The sequence below is a fragment of the Mustela nivalis genome (assembly GCF_964662115.1).
Source record: "Mustela nivalis genome assembly, chromosome: 15".
NCBI lineage: Eukaryota > Metazoa > Chordata > Mammalia > Carnivora > Mustelidae > Mustela > Mustela nivalis.
The window spans coordinates 87,489,519-87,500,528 of record NC_139034.1 but is presented as its reverse complement, the minus strand read 5'-3'; the positions used below and the strand labels follow the sequence as shown (position 1 = coordinate 87,500,528).

General features: G+C 57.0%; 1 protein-coding gene across 8 annotated transcripts in view; it reads right to left on the bottom strand.

Moving 5' to 3' along the window:
• Positions 1-1,153: 1,153 nt before the first annotated feature.
• Positions 1,154-11,010, bottom strand: part of ARHGEF7 (Rho guanine nucleotide exchange factor 7) — a 124,252-nt gene continuing 114,395 nt past the window's right edge. For all 8 annotated transcript variants that reach the window (XM_082701080.1, XM_082701082.1, XM_082701081.1 and 5 more), the window contains 3 exons: positions 3,875-3,974; positions 3,620-3,674; positions 1,154-2,355 (listed from right to left, as the gene is read on the bottom strand). In XM_082701080.1, the coding sequence (XP_082557206.1) occupies positions 2,233-2,355; positions 3,620-3,674; positions 3,875-3,974 (278 nt within the window). In that variant the 3' untranslated portion in view covers positions 1,154-2,232. The remainder of the gene's footprint in view (positions 2,356-3,619; positions 3,675-3,874; positions 3,975-11,010) is intronic.

Here is an 11,010-nt window from a genome sequence, read left to right as displayed (position 1 = left end):
ACCCACGTCCCAGGGCCCGGTGCACACGAGAGGCATATGCCGGAGGCCCAAAGGACAGTCTCCACCACCTCATCTCATCGTGGTGTAGAAATGCAAGCGTGTGGCCCCCTCGCCCTTGGGGCAAACAGAGCCCCTCCACCCACCACCACCAATACACTGCCCTGCCCCGGGAAGGTCAGCAACGAACGTGGTTTACGAGGGGGCAGGTTTATAGAAAGAACAGCTCTCAGCTCTGCACCCAAAAGGCCTAGTGCACTACTAGATCTGTGGGGGGAGAGGGGCGCCCGCCGCACCAGCACCCCTACGATCCCGTCCGGGTGGGTCGAGGGAGAAGCATGCGCGTGCCCACTCGGCGCTTCAGTCAAGATGAGGCGGGTTTAGGAGACCCGTCTTGGGAGTGGCCGGCAACAGGGCCCATCCGAGAGGTGGAGAGGTCAGGGCGAAGGCCGTCCTGAGTTCAGGACCACAGACCTCGGCACCCTCCACACGGTTTTCTACGGCAAGGTCTTCCCCATCACCAAAACCACCGTAAAACAAGGCTTCCCCCCAACAAGGCTCTCTGCTAGTCCTAGCACTAGGAACCCACATGCCAAGTGCAGAAGCTGCGAATTCTACCACAAAGGCCACACGAAGACGGGTCGGTGCTGGGCACGCGCACACCTGCTGGGCCGGCAGCCAGGGGGCCAGTCCAGCAACCGCCCGCCGGCAGCGGAGGGGCGGGCGCGTGCTCAGCCCCGACCTGCGCGAGAACACCGGCGAGCACGAGGGCAGAGGCCCAGAGCCACCCCGGTCCAAGGCGTCAGAGACCCCGACGCAGTCACACGGTCCCCCACCGGGTGCCACACGGCTGTCTGGAAGTCTGTAGCGCTACTGTTTGTTTTTAAAGACCAAACACTCGTTCTAGAGAACAGGTTCCCTGCACTGGAAGCCGACCTCTTCAGCAGAAGGAAGCAGACAGTGCAGCTCCCAGGATGCGGTGTCCTGCCCGCAAAGCAGAGTGGGCTGGCACCACGGTTGCAGTTCCTGCCAGGGGCTCTCAGGTTCCCGTGTCCCCGACCCAGAGAGGTCAGCGGCACTGGGCGCAGCTGGGCTTCCTCCCTGTCCCTACTGTGGTTTAGGTGTGGGCGGAATGAACCGCACTTACACAGACGACTTTAGGCAGAATTCATATTGCTTTATTCTCACTGGAGGAGGAAAACCTTTTCCCCAGTGAGCACGGAAGGCTTGCTGCACACTCATGGTAAAGAGGTCAGGGCTCACAGAGGCCTCACAAGGACTTGCACCTGGCACCCACCAGGTCAGCTCCCAGAATCCCTAGCATGCCTTCCTCGGCCCTGCGACACGCGATAAATAATAGTTTATTTACAGGTTCTGGCAGAGCTCGCGCTCGCGGGGCAGGGGGACCAACGGTGCATTCTGTCCCCTTACTGAACCGGCCTCCACGGACAAGCCTGTTCGCCCCCAGCGCAGAGAACGCAGGCTGACAAGCCGCGGCCTCCTGCGGCAGACCAGCGCGGACCCGGCGGCTGGACACGGTGGTGCGCAGGGGCCTCGTCGGGGTGGTGGCGGAAGCCAGAGTCTCCCTCACTGGGCGCGCCGGCGGCAGCAACACTGCTTCAGCAGAGGGCTTTCAGGGGTGTTAAGGTGTCGGTGCGGGTACAAACAAGACCACGTGGGCACACCAAAGCAGGTCCTTTCTGAGCACACGGGCCACGCTGGAGAGCCAACAAGGCGTCCGGCAAGGCGTCCCAAGCACCCTCGCCCCGCTGCCTGCCGTGAGCACACGACTGTGACTTGCTGTTGGTGGGACCAGGAAAGGTCGGGGGGAGGGAGCTCTTGCACAGGTGATCAGCCCAGACACAACAGCCATGGGTGTGCATTCCAAATGGAGGGTTTATAAGAAACGTGTATGTACGATTATTCATATAGATCAATAAAAGCCTGAAACACCAGGATTTGTAGTCACCGCACTTATTGCAAAATGAGGTAATTGAGATGTTAACAGAGTAAAATTGAAGCAGTCCAGCCCTCAGGGTCTAACCCTTGTGTCTGGATTCTTCAGGACGGTGTGACCATGTCTATTTGCGGGATAAACTCTGTCTTTTCTATGCCCAGAAAGATGACTTCTGTCCAGCCCTGCCCCGTAGCCCTGAAGGTCCCCCCTGGCGAGGGCTGTGGGGCCCCCCGGCTGGGGCTCCTTGCTGGTCTTGGCGGAAGACGCAACAACGCTCCTCAGAGGTTGGTCTCATCCCAGGCGGGGTCGTTCATGTTCTTGAGAACTTTCCTCACCAGCTTCTCCAGGTCTTTGCGGGCTCTCTGCTCCTCTTCGAGAGACTTCTTCATCTTTTTGTTATCCTGCAAACGAAGCAGACCACAGGGGACTGAGTGGGCACAGAGGAGGACCTGTCTCCCAGGCGTGGTCCCAGGCTGGAACCTGCCACATTCACAGACGCTCCTACGAGCAGAACCCGTCACAGAGGGCAGTGCAGCCTTCACTCCAGGGCGAGGGGTCTCCGCATCACACACGGAAGCACGGCGGACGGTCACAAGAGGGACAGCGAGCATCTTCCCACATCTGCGCAGACCTGACGGCCCTCCTAGAGAAACACGGAGCGGCAGCCGCAAGGGCATGAGCGAAGGGGCAGAGCCTGCCTCACGCACACCGGCCCCACCACCCCGAGGCGCGCAAACACGTACCCACTGCTGACGGTCCCTTCAAACTCGTAGAAGCGTGCGGAAGCCGTGGGGCCGCAGTCGCCTCAGCTGAGTGTGCGTCAGACCCAGACGGCGCCGCACCCCCACCCCCGGCCTCGCGTGCAGGGGCTCAGGACGCACCCCTCGGAGACACACACTGGTGGGCGATGTGCTTTACCCAAAATATACTCGGTCACTTAGCCAGGGTCACCCGACTTAAGAACAAGAGCCACGGGCTCCGCCAGCAGGTGCTGGGGAATCCCAGCAGGATTTTCAGGTGTTGCTGTTTTTTTTTAAAAGATTTTATGTATTTATGTGGGGCACCTGGGTGGCTCGGTGGGTTAAGCCTCTGCCTTCAGCTTGGGTCATGATCTCAGGGCCCCGCATCCAGCTCTCCGCTCGGCAGGGAGCCTGCTTCCCTCCCCCTGCCTGCCTCTCTGCCTACTTGTGGTGTGTGTGTGTGTCTCTCTCTGCCAAATAAATAAATAATCTTAAAAAAAGAAATTGAGTTTATTTATTTATTTGACAGAGAGAGAGAGAGAGAGCACAAGCAGGCGGAGAGAGAGGCAGAGAGAAGGAAGCAGCTCCCTGCATCTCCCCACAACGCAGGGCTTGACCCCAGGACCCTGAGATCATGACCTGAGCCAACAACAGAGGCTTAACCCACGGAGCCACCCAGGCGCCCCATTTTTAGAGGTTTTACATGAGGATGCCAACAGCACACTACAAAGTCTGAACAGGTCCCTTTAAGAATTCATTTCCTAGTCTGTCCCGCTCACCAGGGACCAAACTGGCCCGGGAGCACAGAGGATGTCCAAGGACACAGGGACAGGGACAGAGACAGGGACAGGGACAGTCGGCCTTGCTTTTCCTGCGGTGCTTTCCTCGGGCCCCGCGACAGAGGAAGGAGCCGGTTCGGACTCACCTGTCTTAACTCCTGGACTTCATCCCTTAGCGCGTAGACCGTGTCAACGAGGCTCCTGAAACAGAGAATGGGACGAACACCTGAACCAGGACAGGAGTGAGGACGGCGCAGGGTAGGGCGCCCCAGGAGGCACACCCGCTCCCTGCCCGCTACCCGAGCCACGCCGCACGCCGGGCCGTAGCCCGGGAAAGCCTAGCACCCAGCCCGCACCTCCGGCGCCCATGTGCCCGCCCTGAAATGCTGGGGGTCGCTTACTTCTCCTCGATCACCGTCTGACCGTTACTCTTGGTTTCTTCAACTATCATTTTCTCCTCCTCTGGAAGCAACACTTGGGGAGCAGACTCTTTGCGTGAACCTATGTCATTAGAACAAAAACACAAACAAACGCACAGGTGAGCACCGTGGCAGAACCGGAAACCTGACTCGACAACACGACTTAAACGTTCTATCAAACCCCGGGGAGCGCGTGTTACAGAACTTGCTAGATACAACACGGAAGGGCAGCTTTTTACCCATTTTCCCCCACTTCTGCCTAGCGAACTCAGTCCTCCTCACGCCTAAAGCATCTAGACAGAAGGAAGCACTGGCCTTTTGGTGATTTATTAAGCTTCGGTTCCTGAGTCAGGATCATGGAGCTTTTAAATCCTGAAATCTTCCACAGGTAGCAAGGTCCTGACCCCAGCGCCCTGGATGTTTTGGAATAAATACCAAAAAAATTGGGAGGGAACATCCAAATCAATTAAAAGTTGAGGCAGTTTAGGAAGATGGGTCAGGCAGGGGCACGCACGCCGAGTGCTCATCAGTGCGAACAGGAGGCGAAATGTTCAACTCTAGAGCGACCGGGAAAAATAAGACAGAGACACGTGGTTTAGAAAGACGGATTTATTACTCCTTTCCTGAAAGCCTCCTCTGACACCCCCTGGAACGCACACACGTCTCCCACCAGAAGGCGGTGAGCGGCGGACGACGTCGCAGGGCCATGTGCGCCATGTCACCGGGGCCCGGTCCCAGGAAGCGAGCGCTGGGGGGGGGGTACCTGAGAAACTGGGAAACCCACACATCTCACAGATAAGCAAGCAGACTCAAATCTTTCTCTAAGGACACAGAAGAGAAAATCTGAGGTAGTGCTCTCCCGAAAGCTCTCCGGCCCACAGCTTGTACTTTGGAAGAGTGTCCGATGCGAATCTGAGGGGCGACTCCGCCACAGAACAGGAACGCCTACCAGTGGTATTCTGACAGACATTTCCCCGTTAAACACACGCACGTGGGGTGTGAGCTGCGAGCGGCTTACAGACACGCTGGTACGACTCGCCTGCCTCCTGGTTTCCCTCTGGTTTGCCAAACTCTAACACGACTGTGTCTCCTCACACCATGCATTCAAGACAATGATTTCCTTAAAGACGGGGTTAAAAGAATAGTTTCACCAGCATTTTTGTGTCCGCTTACTCTCCTCTGAGCACGATTAACAATGAGCATCAAAGCTTGATGGCCACAGGGCTCCACCGCTTCCATGGCAGCACGCCACAGGGAAGAGGGCCGGAGGTTGCTGGCCACGGGGCCTTGGCCTCGACTCTCTGCTGCCATCTGCACGTCTCCAAGACCTGGTCCGTCCCCGCCACCAAGCGCACCATGAAACGTGACGGCAGGATGTGGACCATCTCCTCCTCTGTCATCCAAACAAGAGAAGATGAAACTCCGGGCAAGCGAGTCCGGTTCTGTGTCCCGTGGCACATCTCTACATTTCCGTCCCCAGGAAGGAAGGGCCCCTCGGCGCGCCAGCAGCTTCAGTACTACGATGAGCCGGAGCACGTGGGGCCCCGTCACAGGCCACAGCAGGCCAGTGCGTGGGGGGTGCGTCTGGGCACGGCTGTTCTGGCACTCACCCGTCACTACCAGGGAGTGGGACGTGTCGCTCTGCTGTGCCCCTAAGGGGCAGCCCCCCCAAACCCTGTCACAGTCACCCTCCGGTGTACAGGAGAATCACTGTTCAGAGGGCAACATCCTTCAAGACACGGCTCCTGAGAGGAACAGTCTTCTAAGACCTCACTATGCTGAGAGTCGGCCTCCTGGGAGATCGCCTGCTCCAGGGGCCACGGCTCTGCACGGGACCGCAGGCACGGCTTCTTCTGGGCCCTTCTGGGGCTTCTGGGCCACCCGGGAAAATAACGTTCAGGAAGGAAACTGGGATGTGAGACAGATACGGGAAAGCAAGCTCAGCGGTCCCAGCCGAGGTAAGGATTCTGAAGGTCGCTTCCAAGACACCCAACGGTCACCTCTGTTTTCATCAGGAGAGTTAGTTCATGTGCTGTTTTCCCCAGAAAAACAGAAAGGGATTCCTAAAAACTCGAATGTGATGTGTGGAAAAACGAATTCAGTGAATTTTCACCGTGAAAAGAGGTCATGGGTCAACTTTAGCCGACTCCTAACCGCCCCGCCACCTGCTCCGTGCGACAGACAGTCAGATCGGGCACCCCCACGTCTGCCACCACCGGCTGGTCAGATCGGGTACCCCGTCTGCCACCGCCGCTGGGAACACGACGTCTCATTAGCTCATCCATGTGACGACACGACAGGACGAGAAGCTCGCCGGCTTCCGCGCATCTCTCCAGCTGTTTCCACACCTTGTAGCTTCAGCCTGCTGACGGGAGGCGCCCCCAGCGTCAAGCAGCAAGAGAAGCAAGGGACAACTGCATCGTAAGAACACGGGTCAGGGGCTGCCCCGTCCTGCACGAGACGGGGAGCCCGGGGCTCAGAGCAGGACGGAGCTAGCCAACTCTGCAGAGCTGCTCTGAGAACTTAAGAATCACATTTAATATCTTTTACCAGGTAAAATCACAAAGTCTTAAATTCTATTACGTAATGTGACATCAGAGGACTAACAGCCTGTGACAAGTGGTCAGAGGGTCGCACGCTGTGACGGTTATTTTTGGACACTGAGGACACACTAGAATTTATCACATGAACGGAAATTTGAGAATGTTTAGGGAGCATGTATGGACTTAATGGCTCGGCTTGTAAATGTCACTTAGCAGCCTGCAGAGGAATCCGTATGATGCTAATGATGTTCCTACTTTCACTGGTACATTTTCCTAAAAGGACAGAAAACTTAGTTTTTTCAGAAAAGTGAATAAAGGAATGTTCTCCAGCCAGGTTTATAAGTAAGTTGGTTCTTACAGAAAGAGCCAAATGTTACAAAGCAGACTGAACAAGTCACCTTCACGGTCATGTGGGTACTCTGAGGGGTCACAGCACGTCTTCCCTGAAGCACTGAGCTGGGAAAAACAAGAGAACCCGCAAACAATGTTCTGTCACTTTATTTAAAATCCTCTAAGAGGGGCTGAGACACAGAGAAGGGGTTCATGATGGCTCCAGACACTCAAGGCCTGTGATTCCAGGAGATAACGGGGTACAAGCGCTGACAATATACGTCCGTATGAGGACCTCCGGGGGTGGGGCACTGCTCCAGGCCCCTGGAGGGAGCGTGGGCCCTCACGGGGAGGCTCGCGTGGGCCGCCCCTGCAGCGGCTCGGACAGCTGCGGACACGAGCGTCTTCCCTCCCACCCCCCGGCGTGCAGACGGTGCCGTGCCCCGGCGGCCTCGGCCGTCTCATCTGTGCCGTGTGGGGACTGCCGTCTGGACTTCTTGAAAGCAGCCGTGCGGCACCCGGCTCACCGCCCACCCGAGCCACCATTGGTGGGGGGTTCCCCTGCACTAACGTCGTGTAAACCGGATGGCATGGTCCTCCTCCAGCCTCAGATGCAACCGCGGCTGGGGGGACATTTAGCTGTCCCTCCACCACCGAACACGTGGGCTGCGCGCCTCACTGCTTTGGAAACTGCTGAGGCTACGGCCACCTCGGGAAGCCCACAGTGCGCATGGGGCACGCTGAAGGTTTTCACCAGGTGTGCAGTAGAAATACCCACTTACTTTAATTCGGCATCTCCTCAAGTCACCTGAGTGCCAAGCCTCGTCTCAGCAACATTCCGCAGTGGTGTGTGTCACGGTTTAACAGGAGTGCCGGACGAGCGCGGAGGCCGGTCTGCACCTCGTGTGACAAGCGCACAAGTGCTGGCTGGATTCGCTGCTCACCAGCACGAGGGCGAACGCCATGCAACGGTAACGGACGCAGCAGCCCAGCATTTATTTCTCCAGCTGGAGGGCTCCCAAGGATGGGTCTGCAGATGCCCGGGATCCGGCCACGGAGGCCCACGGACAAACACATCAGGGCAGCTACACCCTGCCCCCGCCCCCGCCCCGCAGGGGTCGCTCGGAACCACGCAGTGGGAGACGGGAAGGAGAGGGTGGCCTGGGGACCCAGGGTTGTGATCTACAAGCTGGAGGCACACAGAGACCTGTCCCCTACAACGCCTGCACCCCTTGGAGCACCGTGGGACCTAGCGAGCGCCCGTATGGCATGGAGGTCTTGCCTGGGCAGCACAGAGTAGGGCACTAAGCCCAGGGCGCCTCTCCACGGTCAGATGAGACCGCCGCCCGACTGGACACACTGACAGAACACACGGCTCAGTCAACTCCGGGGCACACGCATGGCGGCATGCGCGTGTGTGTACGTGCAGCGCAGTCAGCCTGCGTGGGAAGCCCACACGTGTTTGTCGGCTGTCAACATTCACATTTCACAATTCATCATCTTTCTAAAATCTGTACCTGATTATACTCAACTGTGACAACTCTCAGAATGAAGGAAGATATTACAACTTGTAGAAACCTAGTAGAAGCTCTCCCAAAGGTCATTTGTTACTTATGGTTATCACAGGAGTAACTTTTTCCTTAGGAAAATGGGAGGCATTCTCTTTGGAAACAGCCCGTCTCTGTTCCCCGTCTGACCTGCCCCCGCCCGGCGCTGACCGGTCTTTTCACTTCTCAGCCAGCTGGGCACCCACTTGATGAAACAAAGATTAAAACTGACATTAGTCTTAAAAAAATAAACCATTTTTTTGCTTTGTTTTCCATTTATGCACAAAAAAATCAAGAGTGCCTTTTTCTGAAGACAAGCTTCCCAGTGAGCGAAACTTCAAAAGGGGCGGAAAAGAGGAAATAAAAGCGCGTCAGGAGCCCCCTGTGCTGTCTACCATGTACTTCATCTACGAACGTGCACATTTCTGGATCAAAGCAGAGAGACGGTCCTATGGCCTCGCCTTCATCTGGAAGACATCAACCAGGAGAGGAGCCAAACCCCACGCAGCGCCAAGCTAGGCTACTCCCCCACCCCCCAGGTAACAGATATTAAAAGCCACAGGCTAGCAAATGCAAAATTTATTTCAACTGTACATAACAGATTTTTTTTTTTTATAAAACAAACACTTCATTGCCATGTGCAACCACAAACAATATGCATACTGTACAATACAATGCAACGTTCCGGTGTACATCCAACGGGGTCTTCAACGGCGGTCACCCACTGGAAATGGCTTTCCCATTCACAGAGAAAAAGCACAATATAGAGATTCTTTTTCAAGGTCTTACACCACTATATACATGTTACTGTGTTTTGGCAATTTTATGCAAAACACAATATAGCTTATATACTGTGGCAAGGGTAAATTCAAGGTCAACATCATGTAGCCCCGTGGAAGGCCTGGGCCGGCTGCCACCCACCTTGGGGTTCAGGGTCCGCATCCGCACACTGTGACACTAACCGCGCATGCGGCCAGCACGGAGCTGCCCCAAGCAGACACCATGTCAACGTGACTGGAGCTCCAGAGATGGAAGGTCTCCACCCTCTGGGGCCACGTCATCACTGCCCCCCAGGGACCACCTGGAGGCGTGGCACTAACACTTCCAACCAGGTCACCAGAGCGACTAGGGATATTCGAAACAAGCCCGACTGAGCAGAAGCCGGCGTGCTGCAGTGCGGCCGTCCCAGAATCAGCACGATCACCGCGCACGTGGCCGTGGCCGGCCCTGAAAGACTGGCAGGATGGTGTCACAGTGCAGTGGACGGGACACGAGAGGTCTCCAGACCACCACCAAACGACACTGGGTGACACAGTATCGTGGCACTGGGCACACACAGCGCGCAACACGGCCCCCGCGTGTAGGCTGGCAAAGGCAGCCACGCCAAGGCGCCAACGACAGCCTCAAGCAGACAGACAGACGTTCTACTGACGGAGTCCGGGGCAGTGGCTACTGTACATGTACAAGAGAAAACAAGTGCTGCTGAGTTCACAGTATCAACTTCATAGTCTGCCTTCTCCCGAACTTCCACTTACTATTTGGCTGAACACACGTAACCCATCCCCACCGTGGGTCAATACTGGTAAGACTGCTGCCCGACTTCCTTATTCACGCTAACGGAGGTAAGAAACGGAATCCGCAGACGGCAGGAGCAGCCCGCGAGCTGTCCGAGACAGAGACCCATGCGGGATTCCTGGCTCTCCTGCTGACCTCATGCGGGCAGTACTGAAGGCGGCCGGCTCTCCGGACGACCCGCCACTGCCGGGGTTCCCCGGCGCCCGGCCAACCACGGCGTGACGCAAACAAGCCCACGCCCTGAATACGGGGGTTCGCTGAGGGCTGGGGAGGGGCGAAAATCACAGCCGCCTGGAACTACAGCCACCCTGAGGAGAGGAAAACAGGTTATTCCCGATTTACTATGGCATCTTGTTTTCGGGAGCTGGTCTCGATGAATACTTAAAGCACAGCCTTGACGTTCTGTCCGAACACCAAGTACAGCATGCGTGGGGGAGAGTGATGGCCAGACACGGATCTGGGTGCTACAACTGAATGCAACCGGTCACATTCAGTTCCTTCCGAAGCAGAGATTCATCAGACAGGCCAGTGAAATCTCCTTACAACAAATCCCAGGCAAGGGGGGAGCCCCCCCAAATCGGACATTTTCTCGTGGGTGACACGGCAAGTGAAGTCTTCAATGGACTCAGGTGTCCCCATGACAATCAGGAACGAGGGTCACAGAGGACGGGTTGCTGTAAATGGAGTTTCACGGCAGCTAGCTGCTGAAAACAAACCACAGGTCCCTCGCAGGCAGCGTGACGGGAGTGCCGGGGCGCAGCCAGGCTGGGAGTGAAGCCAAGCACTCACCTGGCTCTGAACGGGGTTGCACGTACACCTTCAGAGGCTGAGCGCTTCTGTGTTTGGACTGGCTCTTCAGCGCAGTGGCACGGGCGTGCTATGGGCCACTTAAGAGCCGCGGCTCCAAATCAGGAGAGCTGGGCGTGACAGTGTGGGGAGGGTCTGAGCTCTGACAGTAACCTGGCCCTCGGAAAACCAACCCCTCCCTAGGGGGAAAGGGGGCGCGGGACGGCCTTCTGTGGCACCCTGATGAGCCAGAGCCGGCTCTTCCCTGCTCCCGCCATGGCCCGGGGCCCACAATGGCCATACCCCGCCCCACAGTTCCGCGTGGCCGTGGCCGCCG